Genomic DNA, 18,379 nt, shown 5'->3' with positions numbered 1-18,379 from the left:
TAAGATTTAGATCAGAAAGAAAATAAAACAGATTATTTTCATCTTCCAAGGTCATGAAAAGGTCTTTTGCTAGTTGAGCTGATTAAATCAGTTGCTGTGATATTAAATCTAGCTTTTGTCTCTCTGAGATGTAGGTATTTAAAGACCAGTGTTGTTATCAATAAGTAAAACTTTCTGGTAAGAAACATGTTTTGTTAATTGAACATATATTAAGAGAAGAACCTAAACTAAACAGCATAAGTTACCAAGGCAACATTTCTAAAGAAGTCAGTTTAAGATAAAGTAGGCTACTAAAATTACTAACTGAAATATAACTTGAAATTGAAATAAAACTATTTGGAATTATATATATATATATATTAAAAAGTTCATAATAGCACAAATAAAATTATTATTAATGTAACTAAAATTAAAATGAAAGCTGGATAAAATAAAATTAATTAAAAATGTTAATCTATAAATAATGCTAAAATAACAAATATGTGTTTGTTAGAGAACAGTAATCTCATTTTGTCTCTCCCTGCAGGCCGTTTCTAGTACTGCCTCCTCTGATGGAGTGGATCAGAGTGGCTTTGGCACACACAGAGCACCGCCGCAGCTTTTCAGTGGATAGCGATGATGTTCGGCAAGCGGCCAGACTCCTGCTGCCCGGGGTGGACTGTGAACCCCGCCAGCTGAAGTAAGTGTGGTGCCATTAAATTAACATCCAGCTACCAGATAGGCTATTGCTACCCATCATGAGTGAAATGGAAATGGCTCATAAACAGTCTGTACAGGGAAAACAAGTTTAGTCAACCTCACACCAGCCCTTCATTGCACCATAACTGCTGTTTTATGGCTATTAAGCCGAGTGTTGCAGTGAAAGATTCACACATAGATGAATATTTAACTTGGAATGTGTGACTTTTGCAGTGGGTTAAGACATTAGGAAGATGTTTTTGTGTATGTGCCGCAGGACGGATGACTGTTTCTGCGTGTCACGTAAGCTGGACGCTGCCTCCACCGAGGCTAAGTTCCTGCAGGACTTGGGCTTCCGCATGCTGAACTGCGGCCGCACTGACCTTGTCAACCAGGCCATCAACTTACTTGGGCCCGGTGGGATCAACAGTATGAGTGAACAGGTTAGAATGAGTATCATATGTTTTCAATTCAACACTAATGATGATAGCTGACACGTTCATAAGTACAAGTACAAAATGGCATGAAGTTTAGTATGCCATTTTGTTGGCTTCTTGATAACCACAATATTATGATTCGTGCATGTGGGAACACCTTCCTATAATATACAGTATACCGTTTAAAAACTTCAGATACGTTTTTTTAATACTTTTATTCTAGCCTGACTTCGTCATACTCATATTCTAGTCAGAATGTGAGTCTGATACTGCTCTATAGGGCCAGAAAGTGTAATATGGGTAGCAATGGCGCCACCAGGGGGTGGCCAGGGGTGGCCATGGCCACCCCTGGCCGACTCCTGGCCACCCCATTGGCCACCCCAATGGCCAGTATTAATTTTTGTAGCATCAGTTATGCATTTTATAAATAAGTCAAAAATATTCTTAAGTAAAAGAAGACGGGGAATTTATGTGTCGTGACGTGCTTTTTAAGTGCCAAATGGTACAGCAGCTTTTAGGTGTGTTTTTGCCACGTTTGGACAGGCAGGGATGCAAACAGCGCGCTTTTCGGCGCCTCCCGCTTTTTTCACGTCAGTTTGGGTGACAAAGTCATCTGAAGTCATTCCATAGCTTAATGTGAGGGACAGAAGTATATTTACATCGTTAAAGTATAAACTCGTTTTCCCTCCTCTGCGACTGTCATCATTCTCCATTCATATTCAAACAGCACGCGCGCCTCTTGGATGCACGGTAAAACTCTCTCCAATACGATATATTCACGTTATAAATGCATGATCTGTAGATAAAAGTCTGTATATTCGCATAAAATTACTTTATTTTCTTGGAGTTTGTTGCTGTTTTTAAGCGACTCACTACCGATCACACATACATATCACAAGGATTATGAATCGGCATCAAACGCACAATAACTGTGAAGGAACAAATCGCACTTGGATTTGTGCGCTCAACATTTCTTCGATTTGTGACATGAGCTTTTAAATGCACATTTATGAAGCGCAGTGCTGCTGCACACTGTGACTCCATGTTGCTTTGAGCACATCATTCTGCACCCGCGATGTTTTTCATCATGCAAGAACGGGCTCAATCATGGGTTTGCGCACTGAAATATTAAAAGCCAATATATTTTGTTATACCTAGCCTGCTCAATACATTTTAAATAAGCATAATTTAATTGTATATAATTTATTTGTAGTTTAGGCTATGCACTTCTGAATTCTTGACATTAATATATAAATATAAAATTGTGACATGATTGCCTGATTGAATTTTAAAAGAGAACTAATAGTAATTTGTTTTTATTAACATATTTAGATTTTATAAAATTACTGTGCAGATTTTTTCAAGAATTACTTTTTGCTGCTGATGTATACATTAAGTGTATTAAAAATTCATAATACATTTATGTAATATTTAAAGGTGTTAACTGTAATCTTACACTGCAAACTAATAACTTAAAAATGATTAAATTCATCACAATTATGTAAGTATCTGGAAATTTGCTGTGGGGCAAGGACCCTTATATATCATATAATATATATCATTATATACAATGTAATATATATTAGTTGGGCCCTACTAATATCATAACATTAAATATTACACAATAAACCAAAGTATATCAGTAGGAGTTTCCTTAAGTCTTTCTGATAGTTTTCTACAGGCTGGTTTATTACAATTACATTATGGTTTATACTGTAGTTTTGGTGTGCCACCCCAAGATTTTAACTGGCCCCATCTGGCCACCCCTACGAAAAATTTCTGGAGGCGCCACTGATGGGTAGAACTTCCACTCTCAGTCAACATCCGGGTTCTGAACTGCCTGCAGTTCCACTCTGATTCCATATGAGGGCGCTCATAGGACAAGTGCAGAATGAATGGAGGTCTTTGGAGCAATACCCATAGATATCCATAATAAAGGCTAGATGTCTCGTCTGCGCTGCTGGCCAATGAAGGTCGACGTCTGCCCCTGGTGGCCATCTTGTCACAGGCAGCTCGCTCACTTGGTGTGTCCATAAAAATGTCAATGACATCATACACATTGTATGACCAGAGATACTGATCTTACGGAATTTACACTAACGACATTTGCACTAGTACTTTTACTTCTGTTCGACTTATTCTGGCATTGCAAACAGGTAAAAGTCATTTTTTCATCAAGTAGGAAAGGTATGGAAGCTTTTTTCTGCCACAGAATGAAAAATAAAAGGTAATTGTGACTTTTTATCTTAGAATTCTATATTTCTCAGAATTGTAATATATAAAGTCAGATTTGATTGATATAAAGGCGCAATTGCATGTTATAAAGTCAGAATTGCGAAGATATAAAATCAGAATTGCGTGATCTAAAGTCAGAATTGGGAGATATATAAAATCGCAATTGCGTGTTATAAAGTCAGAATTGGGAGATATATAAAGTCAGAATTGGGAGATACATAAAGTCGCAATTGTGTGATATAAAGTCAAAATTGCATGTTGTAAAGTCAGAATTGTGAGATATAAACTATTCTGTGGGCAAAAAAGTCTTTTTTTCCCCCTTAGAATTGGCCTGATAGCTTGCAATTCCGAGTTTATATCTAACAATTCCGAGAAAAGATGTCAGAATTTGCTAGATGTAAACTCCCAATTGTGAGAAAAAAATTCAGAATTGTGAGATAACGAGTCTCAATTGTCTTTTTTCTCACCATTGGCACTTTATTTCTTAGAATTGCGATAATATATCTCGCAATCGTGACTTTATTTCTCAGAATTGCGACTTTTTATCTTGCAATTGCAACTTTATTTCTAACAATCCTGACTTCATATCTCGCAATTGTGAGATAAAAAGTCGCAATTATTTTTTTATTGTTTTTATTCAGTGGCAGAAACAAGAAACAAGTTCCATAGAAAGGACAAAAGAACATATTGTTGCATTTTTGTATTTTGCATTTTTCAATTTATCGTGAAACAATGTTACGCAACTAGTGTTTAATTTCGGGCTGGCATCCACATGAAGGTAAAATGATGTCATAAAAAAATCGCATTCGCAGGGTATCCCAGTGCTCTTTCCATTACTGATTGCTTTGCTCCATATTCGACCTCGGGAAGTGAAAATGTTTGCCATTACATTTGTTTCTTAGCTAGTTCACTTGTTATCTGATTTCCCAACTCTTGATTTTGAGTACTTTCCCAGTAGATTAGTTATCTATGTATTTGAATAAAATCCTGCATAACATTATAGTCAAGTTGCATTCTGTCATTACTCCACAATCAGAAGATATGTCGGGCGTATGCTCAGTCAGTGTGGTCCTCTGTGTGTTTTCCAGGGCATGACCCCTCTGATGTATGCGTGTGTCCGCGGTGACGAAGCCATGGTTCAGATGCTGCTAGATGCAGGAGCTGACATCAACAGTGAGGTTTGTGACTACATCTCTGCTGTGTTCTTATATGTACACTCATCCTGCTCGTCATGTAGTTTCATTTGTAGTGTTTGTGTTTTCTGTGTTGTGGTACAACTGGAGAAAACTCAGACTGCTTTGCATACCCATCAGGGATTTGTCAGGGTAGAGTTCTGCTTTTGTTGGAAGTCACTGTCACTAGGTGTTGTTTTTGCCAAACACGGCCCTAGAATCTAGTACAGACAGATTTGTCAGTCATACTCAGTATTTTTTTCTATTTCCAGCAATGTGTCAGAGATGTTTTTTAGCACAAGTCATAGTTTTAGTCACCTGTAGCAGAGACATAATATTGTTTGCAACTGTGTTTTAAAAATGTGAAGAGTTTATTGACGTTTGCTATGAATCGGGTGCTGTTTTTCCACTCGCAAAGCCTTACACATTTAGAAACATCTCACAAGACCTTTGACTGGTTTGTATAGGCAACATTATGATGTAATGAACTTAACCTTCAATTTTTAAACTGAATGGAAGCTAGATTCAATCATGAATCAATATCACAGTTTTGCTTAATGCTAGAGTAGGCAATTTCTGAAAGTCTAACAATAGCAAGCCAGCTTTGAAAGCATAGGATCCCACCCTCCCTGAGTGTCTCTGAAGCCATGCCTCCTTCAAAACACGTGGACACACACACCCAAAGCAAAGTCTGCAAAACGTCACGAGATGCCATTAAATTAACTCATGTCTTAAAGCACATAACATTACAATAATAATGAACGTAAACAACTTACAGAGCTCTGACTTGTACCTCCTGACTGCTACTGATTCATTTTGCCATTGATTCGAACCGAATGCGATGATTGGACAAATAATTTTTGGTCCTGAGCCTTCATAGAAGACCCCTTCTATTATTGGTTGCTGATGAGATGTGAAGAGAGATTTATACAGTTGAACAGTGTAACAGTAACAGTTTTTATGAAAATCATTCCCTACCCCTAGCTTTAATTGATTAATGATCTAACATAGTGTAGAATAATAAATATTTCTTCTTCCTTGAACCTATTAATTTATTTTTTAATTTGTCAAAATCCTAAAGCAAACATCAGTGTTAATTTCCTAGTTTAATTTACACAATCCCAGTGTTTTTTTTGTTTTGTTTTTTTACATGTGGACCTCACTATATAGACACTGCCTTTCAAATGCTCACCAAGGCTGCATTTATTTGATTAAAAATACAGTAAAAACCATAATATTGTGAAATAGTTTTAAGGCCCGTTCACACCAACAATAACTATATTAGGGTCCACACCAACAAATGATTTCCATTACACGAGAGTAGACGTTAAAACTTCATTCTGTACTCGGCTTTCGCTAAGATAAGCACAAACTAAGACGTAGCTTTACAGTAAACTACGCTTCTCCATCCATTTACGCTTCCATATGGTGATGTGAATCTCCTTCTGTCTGGCGTTAATGGCTGCAGTGTACTTGGAACGTCAGCACACACAACAGCTGTAACTACAGTGTGGTCTCCCCAGTGGACCAGCACGACAACTGACTGGATTGAGCCGAGTAGGGGACATCTCTAGGGTGGCACCTTCCATCCTCAATGTTTCGTCGACTAGCTCACGATCCCCTTAAAAGGGCTCGACAGTGACCATCACAGTCACCCCCCTCCGTGATGTTTGCCAGCAATTGTCTTGCCAGCCCATCTTACATTGTTCCACACTCTCCCATCTCATCCACTCTCCCTGCTTGGCCTGGAAAAAAGGCCTTTATACACCTCATCCTCCTGCCTTCACACCTCGTTGACTACCAGCTTCCTCCTTTGAGCTGGGCCTGCCTTGTGCCATTTAGGATGAGCTAAACTGAGCCCAAACCCCTTCTTCCATGCTGTACCTGTCCCAGGAAATAATCAATTTGAAGGGCAGGTTTGCCTCTTCCACAGATTTCTTTGCTGACCACTTTCTACCAGTTTTTAACACTGGTGCTGCCTCCCTTATACATTGTCGTGTGACTCTACTAAGGTCATTTCCAGTCTGACCTTGGCGCACTTAAACTCCTCGGTTAAAGCAGAGACTGGCAGCTGCAATATTCCTTTACTATAAAGTCCCACTCTGCTGAGTCAACATGGAACTCCCAACCATTTCCTGATGTGTGAACTTATTAACGCTTCCAGCTTATCCACTGTTGTCAAAGAAACCTCGTACTCAGTCAGTGGCCACAGCAACCTCGGGCGGTAGACCAAGGCTGAGACCAACTGAAAGCACCAGAGTTTTAGTTTGCCTGGTAGAGCACAGCTGTTACATTATATTTTAATAACATTCTGTTTATTATAAGCTGAAAAAAAAGCTGAAAAAAAAAAACGTTCTGAAAGGAATTGCAATGATATCATTCCTCTTGTGTCATCATTATCATTATAGTTATGGTGTTAACTCTGCTGTTCTTTAAAATGTATTTTTTAAAACTATACCTTTATCATCCTTGGTGAGAATAGGCCTTTATGATTTAAAATATCTTTTTTTTTTGATAGTTTAATTTATTCCTGTGATAGTAAGGCAGAATTTTTAACAGCCAGTATTGATAATAATATTAACATTGACAATAATATTATTATTGACATTATCAATGTCGACTTCCTGTTCTTGTTGACATTGTCAATGTTGTGTTTCACATGATCTTTCAGAAATTGTTCTAAAATGCTGACTTGGTGATAAAGAAGCATTTCTTATTATCAGTGTTAAAAAACAGTTGCTGCTTAATTTTTCTTTGGAAACTATGATCATTTTTTTCATGAATAGAAATTTCTATAGAACAAAACATTACAACATTATAACTGTAACATTTCTAACATTATAACTGTAACATCTTCACTGGCTTTTGATCAATATAATGATCATTCTATCTTTTGATCAATATAATGCATCCATGCTGAATAAATGTATTAATTAAAAAAAAAAAAAATCTTGCAGACCCCAAACTTTTGAATGATAGTTAGTTTATATATGAAGAGTTCAGATGCAAAAGCCTCTAAGTGCCATTTGAAATTTTCTTCTAGAATGGTCATTTTTATCAAGCTTGTATATTTAAGTTCAGTGATTTCACTTAAATGGCAATGATAATTACCTATTAATTGTTATTTAAGTGAAACTAATTAACTTAAATATACAAGTTTGATAAAAATCATCATTAAAGAAGAAAATTTCAAATGGCATTTAGAGGCTTTTGCATCTGAACTCTTCATATACTGTATATATGTGTGTGTGTGTGTGCCAGCAGCTCCTATAAAGTGGCAAAAAGGTCAAGCTCCTCTCCTATCTCCATATTTTCAGCTGAGCGCAGCGTCTCTGCGCTTTTCCCAGGACAGGCTTTTAAAGGTCTCCATCTCTCTCATTTGTGCCCTGCTCTGTCCCCTGTACCTCCCGTAGGTGCCAAACACAGTGCAAAAGTACCCCTCAGTCTTCCCAGAGACCCGGCAGGCTACGCCTCTCACCTTCGCCATACTTCACCAGCACATCCCCGTGGTGCAGGTAGTGACCTCTCTCTCCCACCCGACCTTTCGATTTTTGAGCCAAAATAAAATTCCTGTAGCGTATGCATCAGTTTTCTCCTGAAAACCTTGTGTGCATGAATTGGAGTGCTTGGTGATCTCTCATTTTATCATTAAGTCATACAACCATTATGAATCATTATGTGTTTGCTTATTTCACTCTCATTGTCTCTTGACTGAGCTAATGCCTTTTATTTAAGGGATAGTTCGCCCAAAAATGAAAAGTTTGTCATCAGTTACTCACTTTTATGTCGTTCTAAACCCAATAGACTTTCATTCATCTTCAAAACTGAAAATCTATGTACCTATAACACCGATGCTCCAAAACATTCATAAAGAGATTGTAAAAGAAATTTAAGTCTTATGAACAGAAGGGATCGCTTTATATGATAAACAGATTTAATTTAGGCTTTTATACATGTATAAAGTGCTCTGTGTAAATTAGCAGATCTATATTTATATGTGTATGAAAACCTAAATTAAACCAGTTTATTTTATGATGTTTATTTTTAAAGGGGTCATGAACTGGCTTTTCAATTTTTTTTATATTGTTGTCTGAGGTCAACTTATGACGTTACCTTGGTTTTTACATGAAAAAACATCAAAATGAATAAGTAATAGGCTATTTTCTACCCTAGTTTTGAGCCCAGCTCAAAAACGCTCGGTTTTATGGGCGTCTCGCACTGAAGACTTGGAAGTAAACGCCCACTGCTGTGAGTGGATAACAGTTTTGCATATTATAATGAGTTTCACTCTCGACCCGGTTTGTCATCACGAGGTAGGCCTATGTTATTTGCTATGCATGTAATGCGCGAATCGGTGGGCGGGGCTAAATGGCCGTGTTATAGTTAGGCATTGATTTTCTTCTGCGGGGGTGGTGTTTTATCCTCTTTGTCGTCATAGTTTCCCACTTTGAAAAACGAGTCGTTGTCAAGAAAATATTTTATTGGACTAACAAGGACGTTTACAGTTCTGAAACTTACAGGATATTCGTATAATATGATGACCTCTTAGATGTCAAAAGCTGAAGGAAAATTTGATTTCTTAGTTCATCACCCCTTCAATTTAAACCATTTTATTTTTCCTATAGACTTTTGGAAAATCGCAAAAAATAAGATCTGTGTTCAACAAAGAGTTGTGACCCTTACACGTTTTGTGTATCAAGATAATCTTTACAAGTTAATCCAAAATTTATACATTTTGAAGCCTCTTTAAAGTTAAAAAAAACCACAAGCAGACACAATGAAGTTTAAAAAAACACAATCTGGTTATAACTGGTGTGGTTTACTTTATGTCATAGATCAAAATATATAATATATAACGTGAAATATTTTGAGGCTTTGTTAACCACAGACCTTATTTCAGGCGATTTAGCAAAAACCCATTCCAAAAACCCATAGACTTTAGGGCAAGGGAACCGGAAGTGCTAAAATGCTAACTCACTTCAGCGTTTTGGCCTACGTAGTGCCTACGTAGTGCCTACGTAGTGACGGCTTCTGGTAGTCAAGAGCCCCTGGACACTTGCCCCATATGCTCGGTCAGTAATCTCTCCCTGGATTTGGGTGAATAGACTTTCAATAGAGGGACAGTCATTAAATAGAACATATATTACATATAACAAATTTAAATATACAAATACTGTAATTAAAACATTCTAAAGATGAACAGAAGTCTTACAGGTTTGGAGCAAAATGAGTAATTGATGATAGAATTTCCCTTTTTTTTTTTTTTTTAATGAAATAACCCTTTAATCTCAGCAAAAAGTTTACACACTTGTTAAAACCTCTCTCCTTCCTTTTATCTCAGCTCTTGCTGGACGCTGGAGCTAATGTGGAGGGCTCTCTGCAGGACGGGATGGAGAACTACACCGAGACGCCTTTGCAGTTAGCTTCCGCTGCAGGTAAGAAAGCTCACACTGCAGACTGCGGACAACAGCGCCACTTCCTTCTCCAATTACTGAATTAGGCCACAAGAGAAGACTCAGCAGTTTGTTTGCTGTAGGAAACTTTGAGCTGGTCAGTCTGCTTTTGGAGAGAGGAGCAGACCCCATGGTTGGGACCATGTACCGCAACGGCATCTCCACCGCACCACAAGGGGACATGAACTCCTACAGTCTGGCTGCTGCGCATGGACACCGGTAACACGCACACACGCATCAGTCAAATACACACACACACACAGTCTCGTAATTTATTAATAAAACCTGCAAAATCATCCTCGTGCTACAGGAACGTGTTCTGCAAGCTTCTGTCGCAGTCGGAAAAGGGGAAGGCGGATGTTCTGTCTCTGCAGGAGATCTTGGCTGAGGGATCAGAGATGGAAGAGAGGAATTCCCTCAAGATTGAAGCATCCCGCACAGGGAAAGCCAAACTCAAAGCTCTAAAAGAGGCGATGTATCACAGCTCTGAACATGGTTATGTCGACATCACATTGGACATCAGAAGTTTAGGTTAGTGCTCTTATAGTGTCTGTTACAATGAATTTGCAGAACTTAAATCAGAATTTACACAGTGTTAATGCAGTGCTAATTACACATAGCTTAAGGTTATGAATATGGTTAAGGTGTGTTATTGCTTTTATAAAAAATGTTGGACAAAAATTGGCAATAAATTGGCACAATTTGCATGGACTTGCATTGAAGGAGGGATCTACAGTAAGTTATATCTGGACACTAGAAAATCTGGGCTCTTTTGGCTTGTGCCAAAAGAATTTGCATAGGCAAGCACTGCAGATATTTTCTTCATAAATGTAAAAATGTACATACTGTACACTCCCATTCAAAAGGTGTTTTTTTTTTTAATAAAGAAAAAAATTGTTAGGCAAGGGTGCGTTAAATTGATAAAAAAGTGACAATACAGACATTTAATACCTTACAAAAGATTTATATTTCTTTGATTATCAAAAAGTTTTGTGGTTTCGAAAATATATAGATAATAATAAGAAATGCTTCTTCAGCACCAACTCGGCATATTATAATGATTTCTGAAGCATCATGTGACACTAAAGACTGTTGCTGGAAATTTAGATTTGCCTTCATGGGAATAATTTACATTTTAGTATTAATATAATTTGTAATAATATTATTAAATTTATTACCACAATAATATTACATTTACCGTATTTTTGTCTTCTTTAAAAAATATTTCCGACCATAATTGCTCAAAGTCAACTCCACATTACTGATCGCATAATATTCCTACATGTTAAAAAGTAAAAAGGTGATTGTCATGTATTTTGTGTGTATCAGGCGTGCCTTGGACGCTGCACACCTGGCTGGAGTCCCTGCGAACTTGTTTCCTTCAGCACCGACGACCACTGATCCAGGGTCTGCTGAAAGAGTTCAGCTCTATTGAAGAGGAGGAGTACACAGAGGAACTCATAACACACGGCCTCCCACTCATGTTCCAGATCCTGCGTGCCAGCAAGGTGAACTAACACACAAGCAAAACTTTTAAGCAAAAATTTCTACATTTGACCTCATATTTCTTCATCTTGCAACATGGTTACTATAGTTTTAAAAATTTCACTTTTCACAATTTTTTGGTTTTCAGTTTCAATTTACAGTATGTACCTAGTGGTTCATAAATAGTTTTTCATTCATTTCATTTTTTGTTTGAGCCCAAATATAACAAAGCCCAAATGTTTTTCCATATTGCACAAACTGCAGTGCTTATATATGCAGTATAAAGTTATAAGTTATAGTTACTATTGTATTGTATTGAACATTTATAGTTTTATTTTTATTTTAACTAATTAAATTCATTTTCAATTTTGCTCTGTGTTGTTATGATTAACTTTAAAACTAAAACAACTGAAAATCATTTATTGAAATAAAGCTAAAATTAATTTGCAATATGCATTTAATTATATACATATTAGATGAAAAACAAAACAAAAACTTGAACAAAATAAAAATTAAACATGTATTCTTGTCAACTAACTGAAATAAAATAAGTTAAAGTTGAAGGACTAAAATTACTACAACTGATTCAAAAAAATAAATGAATATTAAAAAAAAAACTTATAGAAATAACAAAATCACTAAAACTTCAAGTAAAAGTAAAATTAAAATTTTAACACATGATAGTAGCCTATATTTATAATGCCAAAATAACACTGATTTTGTTAACAATAATACCTTATTTGACAGACACATTCAGAGCATGTTGCACTTTATTATTAATGTGAAATCCTTGGGAAGCAAACCTCTGATCTTGGTGTTGCTAGAAGCTTGCCTGAGATATATGATTCCCTCTCTCAGAATCCTTAGAGTCCAGAACCCTGGGGAACACGTTGGTTCTCCAGAACAGGAAGTGAAGGCAGAAGCTCACATAATTTGAATTGGGCGTTCTGTTGATGTCCTCCCACAGTGTTATGTAATAGTGAGCTTTGCTTTGAAACCTAGGGTGCTAAAAAGGATCCTTCCTTAGACACTGACCATTATATATACTTCACACATCTATATCTACTCCCTCTACAGCATATTAAACAGTACAGAAAGTGAAGACAAACGTGGAGTTTCTTCCATTGGGGCAACAGTAGGTGAATATGTGAGTGTGTTTGTCAAGGTTGATCTATGGTGGAGTCAAGGAACCTTCCCCTGAACCCTGCAGGGATGACTGACAGATTCCGCTCCCTGCTCAACCTTCACAGATAATGTGTATGCTTGTTAGTACAAAGAGAGAGAGACCAAGAGAAGAAACTGTGGAGAGAGAGAGGAAATAGTGGTGCTGTGCTGACAGCAGGTGATTTGTCGAGACAGAAGCAGGCCGACTGAGAGAAATGTCAGGTTGATGAGGAACCTTTAACAATCTTTCAGAGAAGGAGCTGATCGCTCAAACTGCAGAGGGAGTGATCTGACAGGGATTTAAGCATCTTCCTGCACGCAACACACTCGTCTCGCCTCTATCACACAGTACTGATTCCAAAAAACACCATGCATTGATACTTCTCAATAACAGATGCTGTGATTTTGCAATGCAAGCTCACACATATTCACGATAACCCTTACATTTGCATTGCTAACACCCTCAAGCAAGTCAAAATGTGTTGTTTTCTAATGGGACTTGATGAGAGGGGTCTTACCCTTTACTCTTTTGCATGGTTTGCAGAATGAAGTTATTAGTCAGCAGCTGGCTGTTTTATTTACTCAGTGCTACGGGCCGTATCCCATCCCCAAACTCACCGAGATCAAGAGGAAACAGACGTCAAGATTGGGTATGTAGCACCAGATATCAGGTTGTGCCCTGCTCTCTGTAAAATACAATAAGCTGCAAGTTTTTATGGCCAGAACAAATGTATCTTTTTGAATTAAACTGAGCACTCTCTTTGTTAATAAAATGTCAAGTGAAAATGTCATTTGTGGGTGGTTCTGCCATTAAAAAAAATATTTTTAAATGCATGTTGAAGGGATTGTTCACACAAAAATCAGAATCCTGTCATAATTTTCTCACCCTCATGTCGTTCCACACCGTGTGACTTTATTTCTTTTGTGGAGCACAAAAGGAGACATTCTAAAGGATGTACCGCAATTAAATACAGTTTTTTTATTTGAATTAATTTATATATATAAAACAAAAAATGGTAAAAGCACATGTACTGCAATTAAAAAAAAAAAGGAGCGACGATCAGACGATCAGTGAGACGAGCCGCAACAGTCCGATTCACAGACAAATTATTGAGACCACTTTTGTTAACTGGAACAAACTATTAATTCTTCACAGAACAAACTTTACTCAAGGAGATCAAGGACTGATGTAAAGATATTCAGTAAATAGAGACTTAAATCTCTAAGTCACGTCTAGTCTACTGTCTCATCACTGCTCTCTAAATCAAGAAATCATGTATTTGATCAATTGGTCTCTCGACGCAATTGATACATCTTCTCGATGAAAAGCTTGGGTTCGGGGTAACCTGACCCTGCCGGAACGTTTCCAGCTTGCCTACACGATGAACGCGTGGGAGAGGTGGCGCGTCGCGTGTCTGGTGGTTCTTTCCGTGGGGGACGTTGAAGATATCTACCTATTTGAAACCATTATAACAGGTCTTCTGCTGATTGGATTAGGCATTGCCCTGGTATATCAAGGAATTAAGAAGACCAAACAATGCCAATCTTATCTGTTTTCGGCCGCCCTCAACCAGCACTGGCCTTGGCCAAGGCTGCTGTAGGAACAACAACTCCCCCAGAAGAGCACTGCAGTGAGCCGCTCTTGCGTTCTTTGCCCGACTCCCCAGACACCTGATGATTGTTGACTCTGTCTGGGACCTGATCAAGGTTGTCTCCATGGCAACTTGCCATATATTGCTATGACTATCCTGCGGATTGAGGCACCTAGATTATGATGTCAGGCATAATGACTCTTCAGGCCTACACACACATGAACTTTTACACATTTATACAGATATGCAATCACCCGTTCCATACCCCATTCCTCGCCATCGACACTGTACTCATCACAGGAGCATAGTCTGGGGGTTGCCTTTTTTCATGCTGTATTTTTCCTCTTGAAATTTCTCACTTGTGAGAAAAGTAAAGGCATTATCTTATTCTATCTTATATTTCAGTTTCTCACACAAAGCTGTTGTTTGGCCTCAATGGACTTGCATTTATAATGCACAATTCACTATGTCTACTTTTATGGTGCTTCTGCACCTTTAAAAGCTCCATTCCTCTTTCCCTATTATTTGTAACTGGATTAAAAAAACAGAAGCATTCTCCTTTTATGTTCCACAGCAGAAAGAAAGTAATGTGAGATTTGAGAAGTAAATGATGACAGAGTTTTTATTTTTGGATGCACACTTTGAACTTTATTGACAGCAACTGTTGCATGCTGTTGATTTCCACAGATGACATTTGTGTCTAATAAAAATGCATCGGTGATATGTTTGTGTGTCAGATCCTCATTTTCTAAACAACAAGGAGATGTCAGATGTGACCTTCCTGGTGGAGGGCAAGCCATTCTACGCTCACAAAGTTTTGCTCTTCACTGCCTCCAACAGGTCAGTTGATCCAACAGTCATCCAACTAAAAGGAATCACTGTATAATTGCATGCAGTGACATTTAACTTGTGTTTTTTTTTTTTTTCAATTACTGTACCTTATTAATAACACAGATATGAGGCATAATAACAGCTTTTTTTCCTTGATGGTTACTCTGTATAGAGTATGTCATGGTTATAATTATTTTAACTTGTCCTTTTTATACCCAAGGTTTAAATTACTTCTAGCAAACAGACCAGCTGCTGAGAACACCTGTATCGAAATCAGCCATGTCAAATACAATGTATTTCAGGTAAAGTCTGGCTCCCGCACTAATGCTCTGAAAAGATGCAAGCATGGATTGTTATTGTTTTATAACTTTTATTGAGACTGAAAGCTCATTTTTATATTGTGGTCTGAATGATGAATTCCTATGGTGCGAATTATGTGCTAAAATTAAATTGGCTTGCAAACAAACTCGATCTGCTTTGCAAAGGAAAACTCGACTCGCAAACAAACAGAAAGCAATTTGCAAAAACAAAGGTCAATTTGAGTGAAAATGCAGTGGAGTAAACTATTGTATTTTACAAATATAAATAAATGATCCTTGATAATATTTCACAAATAAGTACAAACCATCCTACAAATTGCATGTAACATTTGAACAAATACCAAATCTAGTGCATACAAATGCATATCTGTCTGTTATGATTGTGAGATCTCTCGTCTCAATTTTCTCACAAATGTGTCCAGGCAGATTTTCTCACAAATGCAGATGAGTAACTTCCTCTTCTAAAACTGTAGGTGGCGCTAAAATAGGGGATTAATTTAGCGCTAGTCTGCCGGGAGAAGCACTGATTTGAAACGCTGCCTACAGTTGAAAAAAAAAATACTGTCTTACTTTATTTATAATAAACACTTTGAGGTTTTCTTTTGCAAAATGTTTATTACAAGGCCACTGGGCCTTTTACATTGTTGAAGACAAAATGCAACAAGGTAAATAGATCTGTGATTTTACACATATGAGAATGACAGACTCGTTCTGTGTAGACATAATCACTAATTTAGTAATTTCGCACGCGATCGAGTTTGTTTGCAAAATGCTGGATTTGTTTGTTTAATTTTGGCACATAATTCACTCCATACATTCCCTTATACTGATGCTTTCCCTTATAGCTGGTGATGCAGTATTTGTACTTTGGTGGAACGGATTCACTTCACATCAGAAACACTGAGGTTATGGATGTAAGTATTATTAATTCCATTTCAGTCCTTATGTTATCTCGAATGTTTGTATTTAAAAGTAGGGTAGGCAATTTTTGGAGAGGCTAGCAATAGCGAGCTAGCTTTGAAAGCATAGGATCCCACCCTCCATAGGATCATAATGCATAGGATCCCATTTTATGGTCCTTCACCTTCCACAGATGATAAATACATATAAATATATTTAGACCACTTAACTTAATGATTGCTGTCAGGACGTGAAGAGTCTTTCATAACACTCATAACAAAAACTGTTTCTGGTTTTACTTTGTATAATATATGTACAGTGATTAATATATTTTAAAATGCCATTTTATTCCTGTAATGGCCAAATCAAATTTAAGCTGCTATTACTGCAATTACTCGAGAATCATTATTATCAATGTTGAAACAGTTAATGCTGCTTAATATTTTTTTAGTGGAAACCATGAATTATTTTTTCCTGGGTTATTTGATGAATAACACATTCAAAAGAACAACATTTATTTTCATAGCATTATAAATGTCTTGACTCTCACGTTTAATGTATCCTTACTGTAAATAAAACACTTTTTTTACACTTATTTACTGACATTAATGGTTGTATTAGGCTAATATAAAATTAGCCCTATATTGAGGTTTATATTTGTATATTCACCTTCTCTCCTTTCCAGCTCCTCTCTGCATCTAAGTTCTTCCAGCTGGAGGCATTACAGAGACACTGTGAGATCATCTGCGCCAAGAACATCAACACCGAAACGTGTGTGGAGATCTACAACCATGCTAAAGTAATGGCCGTCTGTAACATGTGCTTAGATTTAATTTTCCCATCTGGCATGTACATGGAATATTCTTTACATTCTCAGTATTTTCTTTCCTCTGCTTTTCTGTTAGTTCCTGGAGGCACCTGAGCTGTCGGCCTACATCGAGGGCTACTTTCTGAAGAACATGGCAGGTCTCATAGAGCTTGAGCCATTTAAACAGTTGCTCTATAACACTCCGGTGGAGAACTGCTGCCTCGACGTGTTGCACGACCTGGAGAAGACGCTAGCCACGCGCATTCGCTCCATTCATCTGTCATCCTCAAAGGGATCCATCGTCTAAAATCTCCAGACCTCATCAAAGCATGCTGAAATCCTAACACGTGCACTTCCTCCAGGACTCTAGCAGTGCGATCTAAATGTGTTCATTCATGGGCAGTAGCAATGCACTCGTAGTTCTCCATCTAAGACTGTGGTGATCTCTTCTCAACAGACTAGATCTGTGTTTTTAGGTTACAGCCATAAAGGAAACAATGCCATTTTGCAAATCGTCTCAAAATGGAATAACATTTGTGACAGATAATGGTTCTGTTAGATGCAGTACCTCTACTAACCTTGAAATATTAAAGCGATATGAAGAAATACAGCGGCAAATGTGATGACCCAAACAAGTGGCATTGTTATGATCGCTACAGCAAGCAGGTTCCACTTTCTGTAGCGGTATACGACATCGTGGCTTAGGGGTGCAAAGAGTTAGTCCTCCAACTCGTTGTCAGCACTGATTATAGATGTTACTAAATATGCTTCCTAGATTTGTATTTTCGAGCATTGAAATGATGCCTCTCAGTTGTACAGATATTGCTCTTATTATCAGCAACCATGTGTGTAAAATGTGGGCGGAGAATGTGGCTGCCAATGTATATATCCGATCGAAATCTTGATCTCCAGCTGTAAGTAGATGTATATAAAACATCATCATCGTAAGACTTCCATCGAGAACTCACAATAATGTACAATAGAAGTGTTCTTGAAGTCTTGTTAATTGTTGTAAATGTAGATGAGCATGTAAGTATTTTCATGCTTGGGTTTTGTTGGTGTTGTCATGTCTTGCATTGACTTACACTCTTACGTGTCACGTGTGTTTGCGGGGGTCTGTTTTGTCGGGGAAAATGAATTATTATCAGCATGGAGTTGCAGAATTGTAGCTGTTAATCCCTGACTGAAAGGACTGATTCAGAATGTGCCTGCGATACGTTCTGATGTGCTGTGTCTCTAATGACATTAGTCACTCGGTGACTAAATCAGTGTTCTTTATAAAGATTACTACAAAATACTTATGC

General features: G+C 37.5%; 1 protein-coding gene across 2 annotated transcripts in view; it reads left to right on the top strand.

Annotated features, from left to right (window-relative positions):
• abtb3b (ankyrin repeat and BTB domain containing 3b) overlaps positions 1-17,516 on the top strand; it is a 68,861-nt gene extending 51,345 nt beyond the window's left edge. The window contains exons 4-17 of one of the 2 annotated variants that reach the window (XM_089116378.1): positions 527-679; positions 956-1,121; positions 4,439-4,528; positions 7,936-8,037; positions 9,864-9,957; positions 10,059-10,194; positions 10,286-10,506; positions 11,305-11,483; positions 13,169-13,274; positions 14,954-15,056; positions 15,268-15,349; positions 16,213-16,281; positions 16,953-17,066; positions 17,173-17,516. In XM_089116378.1, coding sequence (XP_088972504.1) covers positions 527-679; positions 956-1,121; positions 4,439-4,528; positions 7,936-8,037; positions 9,864-9,957; positions 10,059-10,194; positions 10,286-10,506; positions 11,305-11,483; positions 13,169-13,274; positions 14,954-15,056; positions 15,268-15,349; positions 16,213-16,281; positions 16,953-17,066; positions 17,173-17,382 — 1,825 coding nt within the window. In that variant the 3' untranslated portion in view covers positions 17,383-17,516. The remainder of the gene's footprint in view (positions 1-526; positions 680-955; positions 1,122-4,438; positions 4,529-7,935; positions 8,038-9,863; positions 9,958-10,058; positions 10,195-10,285; positions 10,507-11,304; positions 11,484-13,168; positions 13,275-14,953; positions 15,057-15,267; positions 15,350-16,212; positions 16,282-16,952; positions 17,067-17,172) is intronic. The other variant, XM_089116379.1, reaches the window with a different exon arrangement.
• The last annotated feature ends 863 nt before the right edge of the window (positions 17,517-18,379 follow it).

The sequence above is a fragment of the Pimephales promelas genome, chromosome 10, assembly GCF_988280905.1.
Source record: "Pimephales promelas chromosome 10, fPimPro1.hap1.1, whole genome shotgun sequence".
NCBI lineage: Eukaryota > Metazoa > Chordata > Actinopteri > Cypriniformes > Leuciscidae > Pimephales > Pimephales promelas.
Note: the sequence above shows the minus strand (reverse complement) of the source record. Positions and strands in the feature narration are given on the sequence as shown.